General features: G+C 41.8%; 1 protein-coding gene across 4 annotated transcripts; it reads right to left on the bottom strand.

Moving 5' to 3' along the window:
• Positions 1 to 955: 955 nt before the first annotated feature.
• On the bottom strand, positions 956 to 6,891 carry LOC112883352. Of its 4 annotated transcripts, XR_003226824.1 has the most exons (12): positions 6,029 to 6,891; positions 5,764 to 5,924; positions 3,981 to 4,041; positions 3,830 to 3,895; positions 3,609 to 3,694; positions 3,011 to 3,068; positions 2,593 to 2,805; positions 2,325 to 2,390; positions 2,171 to 2,250; positions 1,979 to 2,097; positions 1,750 to 1,887; positions 956 to 1,341 (listed from the first exon to the last, which is right to left on the bottom strand). XR_003226824.1 is itself a non-coding variant. In XM_025948641.1 (11 exons), exons 1-10 carry the CDS (start codon positions 6,809 to 6,811, stop codon positions 1,983 to 1,985), a joined length of 1,689 nt encoding a protein of 562 aa, XP_025804426.1. In that variant the 5' UTR covers positions 6,812 to 6,891; the 3' UTR covers positions 956 to 1,341; positions 1,979 to 1,982. The 4 variants fall into 4 exon arrangements, 1 of the variants encoding a protein (XP_025804426.1); XR_003226825.1 differs by lacking the exon at positions 2,593 to 2,805; XM_025948641.1 differs by lacking the exon at positions 1,750 to 1,887.
• Positions 6,892 to 14,468: the final 7,577 nt, after the last annotated feature.

Here is a 14,468-nt window from a genome sequence, read left to right as displayed (position 1 = left end):
GGTTTCACATACTTTATACAGACAGACACAATGTAGTATGAAACCATTGCACAAATCAAAATAGAGAAAAGATAATTAAATTTCAATATTTTTAGCTTCATGGATTTGGCTTCACCAGTGCAACCATTTCGGAACCCTCCCAGACGGCCCCAACATTGCTACTAAATCAATAAGCCTTTGCCATTTGCAAAGTAATGAACTCTAATTCAAATCTTACTAACATAATTAGTAAATTTTCCTAAGTTTAATGAATCCGTTCATGGGAATTTCCCAGGAATAAAGAATTTATAATTTCAATTTGGATTGGTGGGTCCATATCATCAAATCCGCACTGGTTTGTAGTGGTGCTAAAGATCATACTCTTTTGGTCACTGTAAATGATATTTTGAGATACCAAACCCATGCATGCCGAGCCACTCATGAAGTGGGCGGTATCTATTTCCAAAGGTAACTTGTAACGAAAAACTGCCGGTAAAAATGGGTTTATTGTCATAAGCAGATATCATTAAAAAACGCCTGTAATATATGAAATTCTTTAAGCTTTACAGCAAAGATTTAAAATTATTGACAATAACAATCATTTTTGTTCACAATCAGGATGGCTCATTATCGAATTCTTTGGAAGAGTTGGCACAGCTGACAGCTCAATCAAGCGCAGGATCCTTTCCGTTTGTTCCTTGTTTTGGATTGTAATACTAACCTTTACTATAAAAAATGAGCGAAGTCGTCAGAGGAACATCATCTCCCATATCTGCCTTGCCGTGTATTCTTTTTAACAGTAGTTTTTGTATCAAGAACATTGATACCTTGATAGCACTTGGAAATGTATATAAACTCGTTTCGGTTAGCTTGGACTGAGAAAAAACATTGGTACCCCGCTCTCATCTGAAAAAGATACCCTCACAGCCCCATGCAAACCACCAAGATCCCTAAGAATTAGGTTACATCATGAACGGATGAGCGCGTACACACTGCTTGGCTTCACTGTATTAATCTGGAATTTAGTGGTCCACATGTACATTCCTGTCACATCAAAAATGACTGGGGAAGCACTTGGGATTAACTCTTCCCGAAATTCTAGTCACCTCAATGAACTACCAAAGGGATGATGTAAGAATTCTGTGCCACATCCAGCTCATGACCCAAAAAATAACCATACAGCCATACAGGCAGAAATGCAGCATTCTAAGAGAATGTAGAGCCTATGGGTGCTTCCAGTCAACTTCTGTTGCCACTTTGGGCGATTACTTGGTTTATTCTTTTTTGTTAGGAGCAGAAAATGTAAAACCAGCCGTCCACCTCTATCCAGAATGGCACCAGTAGCCGAGGTTCCCTACCTCACTGCAATAGAAACAAAAGCAGCAATTGAACCAATGGTGATGTACATCATGATTATTTGAAGCACAACCACAAAAATTTACTATTAGTGTTAGTTCGTCAATTAATTCATTCCATTTTAGGCCATAGTAATGCATAGAAGAGTAGCAGCAGGCCTTTGTAAGAAAGTAAACTTTCACGCAACAATGCAGTTTGATTTATCTAATGAGAGGAAAACAAAACTCCCAACCTACAAAACTCCAACATACGCAACAATTCCTCAAATAAGCACTCCCTCTGTTTTTAAATACATGCCGTTTAATGAACTAAATAGGTTCTCCACATCATATATTTAAAAATGGAGGGAGCACTGATTTGTACTTGCTAAATGAATGAACATAAAAAATGCTTGTGACAAATTAATCAACTTACGTGGGAATATGAGTGGACACAAAATCATAAATGCTTGAAACATTCTTAATGAAATTCCCGTCAGCGAGTCAATCCATCACAATCACCAGTCAGTTCACATAAAAGATGGAAACAATGGCTCTCGGTCCAATGGAATCACTTCATGATGCAAGAATATTTTATTAACATGAATGACAAATGAAGCATAATATCGTATTGCAAAATGATTCAACCAAAACTTCTCGCACACCTCTTTACTTGTACCCAACTTCTTTCATCAAGTGACGGTAGCTTCGTCCCCGTATCAAGCGTTGCCAAAAGAATGCTATTGTTTCTTGAATGGTCAACTGTAACCTCTGTTGAGCAAGCCTAGATGGAACGGCAGATAAACATCAAGGCACAGAAACATTTCAAATAATATCTAAGGTGTCGAGGAACGAACCATCTGGCAAGACAACGCTGAATCCCACGAGTGACTGGTCGCATAAAGGATGGATCTCTTTGTTGATAAAGTAAACCAACCTAGCAAACAGCAACCATGTAATCATCATGTAACTATCATTAAACCAACATCAAGTAGAGTTTAATCAAAATACCTCCATCATGGCAACAGCAGCAGGATCGTCCAATATTTCCAAGCTGTCGTCTGCTAGGTAGTTCACCTGTGAAATACACAAAATAAAATATTATAAAACCCTGTCTTTCCATAAATAGATGATGTAAGATGTGCAAAATAGATTCATATTTTCAATGCATGTTGTAAAAATATGGGAATAACGAATGTTTTCCAATTTCTCTAATACTGTCCAATGAACATTCACCAAACACTCTTAACGCTAGCTTGTAAAAGGAAGATATTATTACCCCAAACTCGGTGTTTACAAAGGACTGGACAAAATCCATTAGCTGAATCTTTGCCCACTTATAGGACAAGTCAGGATTGTCATCCCGAGGTGGATGTCTCCAAGGTGCACCAAAAGACAATCTGTTCTCTGGTATTTTGCCCTCACGGACATCTGAGGCAAACTTCTGCAACATTTGTAATGCTGCCTCCATTGCTGGATTCACGACAGAGACCTTGTGAGCAGAAATGAAACAACAGTCATGTTTTTTCCCTCTTATTTTGTGTGCATTCTCCTAATTCTGGTGTTTGAAACAAACAAACACAACAATGATAAAAGAGCAGATGTGAAATAGCAAGTAACTTGAGTTTCATATTAGAAGATGGCATCTCAAATAGCATATGTCTCAGAAAGTCGGCTATGGTTGAACCTTTACTTACTTGCAAGTGTGCCAGGTATGTATCAATAACTTCCTCAATATTCCTGTCATGAAAAACCCTGTAATGCAATGGAGATTAAATGCTGATAATAGTAAATATGCAGCAGGCACAGTCAGGATATCTAAGATATCATATGCCGTAAAACCTGTAAAATATTATGAAAACCAGTACTACTTGAAGCATGAATTTACTAAAGAATACAGCGTGAATAACAAAGGCTTGAGAAATAAGACCACAAAGATTTCCTAGGGTATACAGTAGAGAAAAGTCATAAAACCTGATACAGACTAAAAATAGTTCAAACTCAAATATAAAAGTAACAAACTGAACTGTTGAACGTACAGAACTTATTGGAAGGAACAAAAGCATCTAGAAATGATGAATTTGTCCTAGTAGGCATTTCAAGAAAAAAATATATATAAGCAGACTACAGAGCATAAATATTTCTTCTATTTTTTAGAAACAGTGAGCCAACAGGCATATTTACCCAAGAGATATCATAATGAAAGTAAAAAATCAAATTTAGGGATAAGATAATGTCAGCCTGGGATAAAGCAAACAAAGTTCAGTGACAATACTAAGTGTCCATGTTACTTACTCTGGGCTATTCACTTTTTGCTTCAGCATATATATCTCAGATAATTGTCGCGGGTTTGGCCCAAGAACCTCATCTACAACTTTCCACTACAACTTCAATAAAAATCAGAAACAAATTATGCACATGGTTTGCAAAAGGGAGAATATTATAGGAACCAAATACAATTATACATCCATATTTCGAACAGAAAGGCAACATCAGCAGGTCTAAAATCTTACTACCTCCTGTTCACTGAAGAATTCGGAAACCATATGCAGCTTAGCTTCTTGTGGTGTCCAACCAAATGTCTGCCATCCAATAATTATTTTTTAAGTAAAAATAGAAAACGGAAAAGAAGAGAGGCACAGCATTCCAAAGATAAAATGAGCATACCTCACGAGAAATAAATATATTAGGGAAACCGAAATCAACGAATGCTTGAGAAGAATAGTAGCTGCAAAGATTTGGAGAAGGAGCAGGAGTTCATCAGTTTCCAGTCAGCAGCAATGCAGCAGAGTGTTTATTTTATGAAAATAACTCCCTTAACCTATAACAGGTAACCCATATGCCAGGGCATGCTAGGAGGGAACTATCAAAGTTACAAGAAAATAAATATGGGGGTAAAACCAAGTTGCCTCAAGTGGCTGTGACTAGCTTATTTTCTTCAGGGAACAACCATAAAAAAAAGAAGATGCAACAGAGTCCAGAATAAGCAAATTCTCAGGAAGAACATGTAGGCCAGGGCTTGCCAGGCCGAAACTATCCAAGTCACAAGAAAATAAATAGGGTAGCAAAACAACCTTGACTCAAGTGGCTGTGACTAGCTTATTTTCTTCAGAGAACAACCTTTTGGCCACAACAAAAAATCATGAATATGCAAGAGAGTCCAGAATAAGCAATTTCTCTAGAAGATTAGAACTTCATACGCATTTGCAAAAGGGTAATCCCAAATTCGCATTCCTAGCAAGTATTCAGCAATACTAGTTATATTCACCTAAACATATATGTGAATGAATCTATCAGTAATATTTTGAGCAAAAATTCCACAGCAAAAGTTGCATGCGGAAGCACAAATCTATTTCTTGAATTGTCCTCAGTATTACATTTTTTTCTAGACATCCCCTATTGTAACAGTTTGGAAGCAGTGGGATCAGGGGTTTTTGCTCCAGCATGGCAGTATACACTGACCAATTGTCCAATACAGTCATACAATACGCAATGTGTAGGTTATCGCAAACTCCACAGAAGAACAAACATGGAGAAGGCAGTAATGTCGTAATTTATGTACAATCCAGTTACAAAGTTATACTAAAAAAGCTTCAACGGTGTACTGAAATGGACAAGAAATTGATTGAACAAAGATGTTCGCCGAAATTTGGATCACTTGTATCTGACATCATTTATGGTATATTTTTGAAATGGCACACAAGCGATATTGCAGCTTACAAGTATACTGTCCCTAACATGGATAGATCAACTGATCAATATCTTTTAATATCTCGCCTGTGCTAGGATATGATAAAACAAGTATTGTTGCAAGGCAAGAAAAAAAAGGCGCCACACAGGAATAGAAAGTCATGATTGAACAGAAAAACACTACAAGAAAAGAAAGCCCTCCAACCCCAGCGTCGCATATGAAATCCTCTGGAGCGGTAACTCTGGTTTATTCTTCCAGCATAAACCCACCCAGTTGTATTCTGATGTAACAAGCAATTCAGTTAATGTTTAGGTGCTAGTGGGTCAGTGGGAGCAAAACAACTAAGCACTGACAGTGCAGCCATGCGTGTGACAAGCACTTAAGAGAGCACAACATGTGTAGACATGATTCTACATAATCTGCTTTAAGTAGAAGATGACCTAAAGTTCTCCTGCTTTAATAAGCAAACAGGCAGCTCTACAGCCAGTTCCTGTTTCCAAAGAAAAGCACCCCAGGCCAGAAATTCAAAGTTAACTAAATAATACTTTTGTTGTGAATTTTTTGGCAGACTCCAATCTCTATGTTTCCACCAGGTTTATTATGCAGACCATTCATTTCTTTCTGCTTCTACCTTTTAAACGTGAACATAATTATGCTCTAAAATTCAGGCTGCACAGGTTATATCACTAAGCTCTAAAACCCTAGAGGTGACCAACATAGAGAGTGCACAATGCAAGAAAAGAAAGCACAAGAACTCACCCATCTGAAGTCGATAAAATGACCGGCAAGCACTGTTCATTGGCACCAAGCGCGATCACCCTCCAAATAAAGCTATCATGGTACATCGCTGCTGGCACCATCGTCTCGTCCTCGCAAGTTGCCTTCCTCAGAACATCCACATTGTTTAGCACCAGCTTCGGCTGCAGATAGACAATAGCATCATAAACACAATAGTACTGCCAAGTTACGCCAACTCATTTCCCACAAAGCCACCACAAACCCAATTGAACGACATCAAATCTACCTGGAAGAATTCCTCCTCTGCCACACCGGACAGAACATCCAGCAATAGGCACGGCCAGTCGGTGGCCGAATTGGCCAATGAGCGCGAGAACCGACAGGTTCTATTCATCTCCCTAATTGCCTCCTTCCTCCACCCCTCCTGCATCCCGAGAACCTCCTTGGCCACCCGCAGGGCCGCCATGGCCTCCTGCATGTACGCCCTCTCCTCCATAGAGCAGTTGGTCGCCTCACCCTCACCAATGCGGAACGTGGCGTCGTCCCTGCGCACCGCGGCGAGCACGGCCCTCGACCAGAGTGCCGGCACGGATGTGGCCGAAGAGCGGCGAGCCGGCACAGAGGTTGCTGAGGAGCGAGCGACGGGGCCCCCGGCCAGGCGGGAGAGCACGGTGCTGAGGCCGTGGAAGCGGGAGAGCGCGGCGAGCACGTCCTTGGACCCCACGGCACCTCGTAGGACGGCAGCGCGGGCGAGGCCCTCGAGCGCCGACTCGAGGCGGCGGCGGAGGTCGGGCAGCGTAGGCGGTGCCAGGTCGGCGGGGAGGAGGGACCACGGCACCGCGGCGGGAGAGGCGAGCGTGGGGTGGAGGAAGTCGACGAATGCGGCGGCGTGGGGTGTCTCCGACCACCGGGGGAGGAGCCGGTCGAGGAGGAGCGTGGACTTGCCGACGCCGCGGGGCCCGTGGAGGATCAGCGGCTGCGGCACTCGCGGGCGGAGCGCGTGGTTGTGGAGGACGGTCTCGAGGACGGGCCGCGGGATCACGCGCCACGGCCGGCCGCCGGCGGCCATGGCGGCGCGGTGGTGGCGGTAGGGTTCTGTGGGCTTTGGGGAGACGAGGGAGGGAGAGTGGAGGAGCGGTGAGCACGCGTGGACGGGAGAAGGCCACATGGGGAGGCGTGCGGGTGGGCCACGTCGGACCGACTATGGAGGACTAAATGGGCTGTTTGGCCCAAGATGAGGCTGAAATAATCGACGGACCCTCTAAAATAAACACTGGGCTTTGGCCCAGCTAGTTGGACCTCATTCAAGTTAGGAAAATGATTCCTCTCAAAAAAAGTTAGGAAAATGGTTTCCCTCAAAAAAAAGTTAGGAAAATGATTGCACCTTGTAACATGGTTGTCCAAATAGGTTTTATAGCAGCACCTCAAGTTCTGAGCCTACTCTTATTGCGGTGTGTGTGGTTGCTTAAGGATTTTGTAAGGTACTAAAAGTTTTAGTTCAATCATGACCGTTTCGATACTAATTTATGTGATCCAAAGGGTTACTTCTCTCTGTCTACCAAGTAAAAGTTGGGGCCTTCTTTGAAGCTTAGGGATTTTCACATGGAGCTGTTTTAATTCCCGTAGGTTTTATATAAAAAGCATGCATTCTCCAAATTAAATGCGGTGGTATTCCTTAAAAAGAAAGGAGGGGATGAGCGAGCATCCTGAGAGTATATGACATGCTGGTGCCTAGTTTAGTAGTTGCTTGTACGCTCGGCTTTTATTTTTCCCCACCCATGAAATCACGAAAACTAGCCTTCATAACTTGCCTCAAATAAGTTATGAAGGCATCATATATAGAACTTGTAGGCATTCCTCCTGCTCTGTTCTTCTTTTTTGTTGCCCTTGCATTGCCAAGAAACAAAATGCTATTAGTACACTCTCACAAATACCTTTTCCTCCAACAATCCAGCAGAAATGAAGGCCAGCCACGCCATTCCATTGACTTCGTAAGAGGACATGTGTTCAAAACAGATGGAGTATATTATATACAGTATCTATGTGAAGGTTTTGGTAAAATCCTGCATGTGTGCAGGAAACAAACGGACGTTGTTTTCGTGGCCGACGATTAGTTAATTGCGGCTCACACTGCACTGCGAAATGCTCATGAACATCCAAATCATGAGGCCGTGCAGTTTTACAACTATATATTCTTCAAAAGATTCGAAGGCCCCATGCACGCACGCACGAAAGCAACCACCCAGCTCTCCTAGTGGCATCTTCATCAGCATGCACGCACTCGGCGCTTCCAACCATGAACACTCGATCGTCCTTTTGAAACCAGAGGCTCTTGTAGGCCCAACGCAACCTCGATCGTCATGCCATGCATGATGATCAAGGTTGCGTTGCGCGGCCATGGCCATGGCCATGCCCATGCCATGCATCCGAAAAGGAAACCACACAAATCACATGACCTGGAGCTAGCCGGTTTCTGCTAGACTACTGAAACGGGTGCCCCACGGTTGCCTTGTCTTTGCCTCCGCTCTTGGCTGTCATTTAGTACTTTTTATGAAAAGTTTTATGTTCAGATCCCTAATGGTTTGAATTGTAGAAATGGACCCTTTCTACGGCGCCAAATCACGTGATGCTAATGATACACGTTACGGCACCATATACTTTGACGCCATATATTTACATGTTGGCACCTACGTGGCACTACGCGGAGTCAAAGCATATGGCGTCGTGTACATGTATACGGCGCGAGACGAGAGCCCCCTGCCGCCATGCATGGCTCGTTCTGCCGCTAGTTAGCCAAAGTGCACATAAATGCATTCTACTCAGCCTTCTGTTTACTTTGAATTAAATTAGCAAACGACTTCTAAATTTACTCGAACTTCACATGATCGAAGAATAAGATGTGTGTGGTCCATTTTGATTGCACACACATCGGTAACCTTTATAGATACTAAATCATTCAATTCTAAATTAGGCTAAAAGTTATGTCTTTTCTCTGATCATTTAGTGTTTTGTTGCACCCTGAATATATGGCGCCATCTCGATTGACGCAGTATGCACCTGACACGGTGTCACAGTCTTTGGCACCATGCAGGCTAACAAGGAGAGCCCGGTAAGTGATAAAAAATGCAGGTCACTTAACCTCTTTTCAATTTGTGTTTTAATTATCTAAAGATCTCTAAAGTTTTTCACAAACTTTCCAAGTGTGTTTTGTGATGTATATGTATTCCATTCTGAGCATTTGGACACTAACATATGCTCTAGTATTCAGTTTGTTCGCTTCCAAATGCTTTGGCGCCGTGCATTGCGGCATTGCCATAGGTGCCAACGTGTAAATATACGATGTCAAAGTACAAGGCGCTTGCACCATGTGATTTGGCGTTGTAGAAAGAGTCCATTTCTGCAATTCAAACCTTTAGGGATATAAACATAAAAAACTTTATAAAAAAGGATTAAATTGCAAAAAATATACCCCTCGGCCTCACTGAAGAGGCACAGAGTGAGAGAGACGAGAGCAAGCACAACAACGCACGCTGCTAGCAGCTAGCGGCCGCGAGCTGCGGCTGGCGCGGATCCGCAACGTCATCTCATCAGCTACCAAACGAGGTAATTAAACAGCGGCCGGCAGAGGTTGATTAGCATCTGCCTTCCTCGATGGGTTAATTTGTTAGGGTATTATTACTGGATGCTGTCTGCGCACATGGCCCCATCACATGGATGGATCATTGTACTACTGTCTATGTCTGCCTCTAGGCAGCTAGCTACCGTATAGGTTCATAGCTGGTAAGATAGGTTGGTGGGCAGGCAAAGCTAGCGGCAAGGAAAAAGAGGTGTTCGAGCTTTGGTTGCGCCGTCAGAGAAAGGTTAGGGCCTGTTTGGATCCAACAGCAAAAGGGCAAATAGTAAAAAATTTGCTCTTTTTTTTGCTATTTGGACCCAAACACCCCATGGCAAAATGGAAAGAGCAAAAATCGATAGCAAAAAGGAAATAGCAAAAGGGCAACCAGCGCTCCGACCCCGCCGCCGGCGCCCCCGCCGCCCGGCCCCGCCTCCGCCCGCCGGCCGCCGCCCGCGCCTCCGCCCGCCGCCGGCCGCCGGACGCCGCCCGCGCCTCCGCCCCGCCGCGCCTCCGCCCGCCGCCTCCGCGCCGCCGCGCCTCCGCCCCGCCGCCCGCGCCTCCGCGCCGCCGCGCCTCCGCCCCGCCCTCGCCTCCGCGCCGCCGCGCCTCCGCCCCGCCCGCGCCTTCGCCTCCGCCCGCCGGTCGCCGCCCGCGCCTCCGCGCCACCGCCGCGCCTCCGCCCCCGCCCGCCGGTCGCCGCCCGCGCCTCCGCGCCTCCGCGCGCGGGGCCGAGGCGAGTGGAGAGGAATCGCAGGGAGGGAGGGGGAAGAAGGCACGGCGCACGGGCCGACGAGGGGAGCGGAACGATTTCAGTGCTGTTTGGATTCATAAGCAAAAGAGCAAAAGGGAAAATCTTTTGCCATTTGATCCAAACACCTCTAATGGCAAAATTTTTGCCACTTTTGGCAAATGGCAAAAGTTTTGCCCTTTTGCTCTCTTGCTATATGGATCCAAACAGCACCTTAATAATTTGACCAACTATCTGCTAACTTATTGTCATATCATGTTAAGCTAATCTAATAAGTAGCCTATATAATACTTCCTCCGTTCCAAATTGTAGGTCATTTTGGCAAATTAAGATACATAGCTTTTGCTATACACCCAGATAAATATCACATCTAGATGCATAGCAAAAATTACATATCTAAATTTGCCCAAACAAACTACAATTTAGAACGGAGGAAGTAGTTGGCTATTTATGTGGACCACTCCATTAATATTTGATCCATCTTTCCTTTCTTATTTTCTCTCCAAATTTATTGGAGTTCGTGTTGCAGATGGTTAAGAGGAGATGTAAACTCCTCTTCTTGTCCCCCCCTCCCTCCACCCTCCAACTCAGCATAAATATGATGTGCAACTTCATTTAGCCACCAACATCATCTCATTATACTTACTCTTATGGTTAGGTATTTGATGTGAACCGACACACAGTCACTCATAAATATTATGTTTTTTAAACCGTTAACTAGAGTAAATTTTCATAGCTGTAAATAAGCTATGTGAGATAAATTATTTATTATAGTCCTATTCTGTGAACCTTCTCCGTCACAGTTGGAGAAACGGGAAAAAGGTTTTCCCGAAGGAGATGCATGGAGCATCAAGATGAACATGAGCTAGATCCAATCCAAGAATTCTTGGCCAGCTCAATGAGCTCTTCTATGCGAGACATCCGTGCTCAGATGTGTGGTTGTGCATGAATGCACACCAACGTTAGGATGTGGAGAGGTGGCACCGGTGCTACACTATAAAGGAATCAAGTAATACCAACCCAGGCATAAGAGGACTTGGGTCCCCTTGATCAATCCCATGTCATCTACGGATGTGCATGCATGGACTGAGCATCAGTGGCCAGCGGGGACGTCATCATATTGCCCAGAAATTGGTCAGCCCTCCACCAGTAGAACACTACCACTCCGAACAATATGAAGACACTGCTCCATCCCCTCCGATTACGGAGACAGGCGTCCGGCAAGACTACATCATTACAGACGTTGTTGGTCTAAGGGGCACAAATATATGACCGTGAGGTCGTCGAGTCCTCGTTCCAAGGTATACAGCGACTTTTTCACATTACTAGCAGCATAATATAGTTTCCACAATCTTTGTTCCACGCCTCCTATTTAAGCAACGGAACAAGTCCTCTAAGAATTATATTGGTGTCAATCGGAGTTATTTCTAAAATTTTTTTAATTTATAGGTTGAACATATGAGGGCAAGGAGGCTTGGGCCCCTCAGCCTCCCCCTTCTTAAGCCCTAGATATATGCAATGGCCTGGCCTGGCCATGTATTTTGTGGTGGTAGGGAATGGCAACGTCAAAAATTCCAATATTATAATCATTGATAATGAATGTGCCACCCCCTGATGTGTGCTCTGGCGTCAAAGGCAATAAGTCTCTTAGGTGGTATTGATAAGTTTCATAGGTTAGTTAAGTCTAGTGGTGGCAAGTATCTTTTGTGAAAGATGCCGATGGAGATGGAAATGTTTCAGATGATCTATTCTTATATGTAAACTGATGAACGAATATCAGCTATATTCTTATTTCAATGATTTTCCCATATCAAACAACTTTGTTTACTAGAGTACTATATGATAGATCATGTATGATGAGTTCATGTGTAACTTACCTATGACTAAATCATAAAATCTTGGCACCAAACACATGCTAGTGTAGTTAGTTAACAAGTCTCTTCATAGGCAGTCCAATAGTAATGGTTCGATCCTTATCACATACTCCCTATGTTTTAAATCATTGGCCACTTTAGCTTTGTACTAAGTTAAATTTATCTAAATTTGATAAACTTTACAGGGAAAAAGTACCAAAATTCTCTATTCGACACTAGTAAAGTTGAAAATTCCTTATTTGATACTGAAAATTTTCAACTTTCCTATTTAACGCTGAGCTGAACTTTCATCTCATTTCCTATTTGATACTTCCGTCCATTCTGTTAGTTAACTCACACGATCAGTAAGGTGTGGACTCTACCCTCCCTTTTCTAAGCTAAAACAACTATCAAATCATCTCAAAAAAAATATCAAACCTTTTTTTTTAAGATATAATGAATGGAGATGAACCTATTTTGCATAAAAAAATATGTAGCACTTAAAGTCGTAAAATTAAAATTCACCAAAATAGGCTACTTTTGAAGATTATCTGAATTTTTAGAGCACAAAAATACTTTCCAATAATTATGCAAAAATACCTAATATTCCTATAGTCGGATGAAAGAATTTATAAAATCACTTTACATCATAAGTTACGAATATATTTCAAATTTCTTTAACAAAAATAAATTTAAAAATGTTTCACAAATCAAAATTTTGAGATAACTTCAAGATTTTCTAAGTATGATTGAAAATAATTTTACAAAATATTTCATTCCATTATAGGATTATTATTTATATTTTTATAATATTTGAAAAGTAATGTTGTGCCCTACAAATTTAGATAATCTTCAAAAGTAGTCTATTTTGATGAATTTTAGCTTAAGATTTTAAATGTTGTATATGCGTTTTTGTGCAAAATAGTTTCATATCAATTCATTATATACATAAAAAAGTTTTATGAATTTTGGAGGTGATTTAATAGTTGTTTTATCTAAAAAAAGAGAGGGAAGAGTCCACAAGCTACTGTTCGTGTGAGATAATTGATGGAACGGACGGAAGTGTTAAATAGGGAACGAATGTTCAACTTAGTGTTTAATAGGGAAGTAGAAAACTTTCAGCATCAAATAAGGAAACCTTATCTTTACCAGTGTCAAATATAGAATTTTCTCATATCTAAACTATAAAATTCTTTTGATTAAATCTATTATGAAATATGTATTGATAGTTTAGTTATTTGGTATTATGAAAATTAATATTTTTTATAAATTCGGTTGAAGTTATAGAGATTGTACTTAGAACCAAGCTAAAGTAACCAATAACTTAGAATAGATGGAGAGTCATATAAGAAATAAAAGCTAAGTTTAGACTTAGTAAGACAACTATTTATGAACATTTGATGACGATCAAAAGTCCGCCAGTTCGCTTTTCTTTGTAGTTCTCAACTTAGTTTTGCCCCTATGTTTTAATTATTTGTTTCATTTTAAGTTTAAACACTTCTTATAATTGGACATGAATTTTTGATAGTGATAAGTCCATGCTGTGGCAGAATCGTCCCGAATTAATCCAGCTTAAGTGCGCTAACTATCACCGTAGAGGCAATCTGGGCTAACACGCACTTAAAAATGGAGTAAAATGACAGTCTGTCGGGTAACATCCCGATGCAACCACTGTAATTTTGATCGAAACCATGCATACATAGAACCCACACGAAGGTGAGCCTAGAGATTACAACAACCCATAAATTTTTACATCAGAGAGTTCAATAGAAATTATTATTACAAATCAAGTTTGAAATATTCATAAACAAATATTTTCAGAGTTTAATAGTGCAGCGGAAAATAAACGATAATTCTAACAATGATACAAGATATCACGATGAAGCCCGTACATGACATCATTCAGCGTTATTATCGTTGGCTGGGGACACATCCCATTCCACCGACCAATCAGAAGGAAGAGTACACGGCCAAGTCAAATTAGCAACCAACCATGTCCTCAAAAGTCTCACCTAAAAATAAAGCCACAGGTAAGACTGAGTATACTAATACTCAGCAAGACTTACCCGACAAGTGGTATATACTTAGCCGACTCCTAGACATGCAAGACTTTTAGCTGAGGGTTATTTGTGCCAAAAATCATATAAGAGTGACTCCTCACTTTCAAGTTTTAGCATCAAGTTCTAGTTGATTAACCATTCTAGATAAGCAACTATCCAAATCATGTATGGTGGAAATAATTAATTGAGCATGTAACCAGATTAATCAACATTATTGTTCCTCTTTCTTACTCTATATGGTAAAAGAGTTAAGTAGTCTCAATGGCCACGAGAAACGGACGATTCCAATCGAATTTCTTAGCCATGCAAGAAAAATCTAAACACACGTCACGTGGTTACTCACAGAGTCACATGTGCAACTTCTTCCCTTTATTCCCGTTTCATGGAACAGGGCCACCGTCCTCGAGCATAGAGGTCCACGAACCACGGTATGGTGCCGGACCTTGGCT

The sequence above is a fragment of the Panicum hallii genome, chromosome 2, assembly GCF_002211085.1.
Source record: "Panicum hallii strain FIL2 chromosome 2, PHallii_v3.1, whole genome shotgun sequence".
Taxonomy (NCBI): Eukaryota; Viridiplantae; Streptophyta; class Magnoliopsida; order Poales; family Poaceae; genus Panicum; species Panicum hallii.
Note: the sequence above shows the minus strand (reverse complement) of the source record. Positions and strands in the feature narration are given on the sequence as shown.

Excerpts from the sequence above, each read along its gene's own strand:
- LOC112883352 (XM_025948641.1), bottom strand. The coding sequence starts at position 6,811 with ATGGCCGCCGGCGGCCGGCCGTGGCGCGTGATCCCGCGGCCCGTCCTC. Across the intron at positions 2,251-2,324 it reads CTGCTGTTGCCATGATGGAG|GTTGGTTTACTTTATCAACA; the intron begins GTATTTTGATTA and ends GCTGTTTGCTAG. Across the intron at positions 2,098-2,170 it reads CAGCGTTGTCTTGCCAGATG|GCTTGCTCAACAGAGGTTAC; the intron begins GTTCGTTCCTCG and ends CGTTCCATCTAG.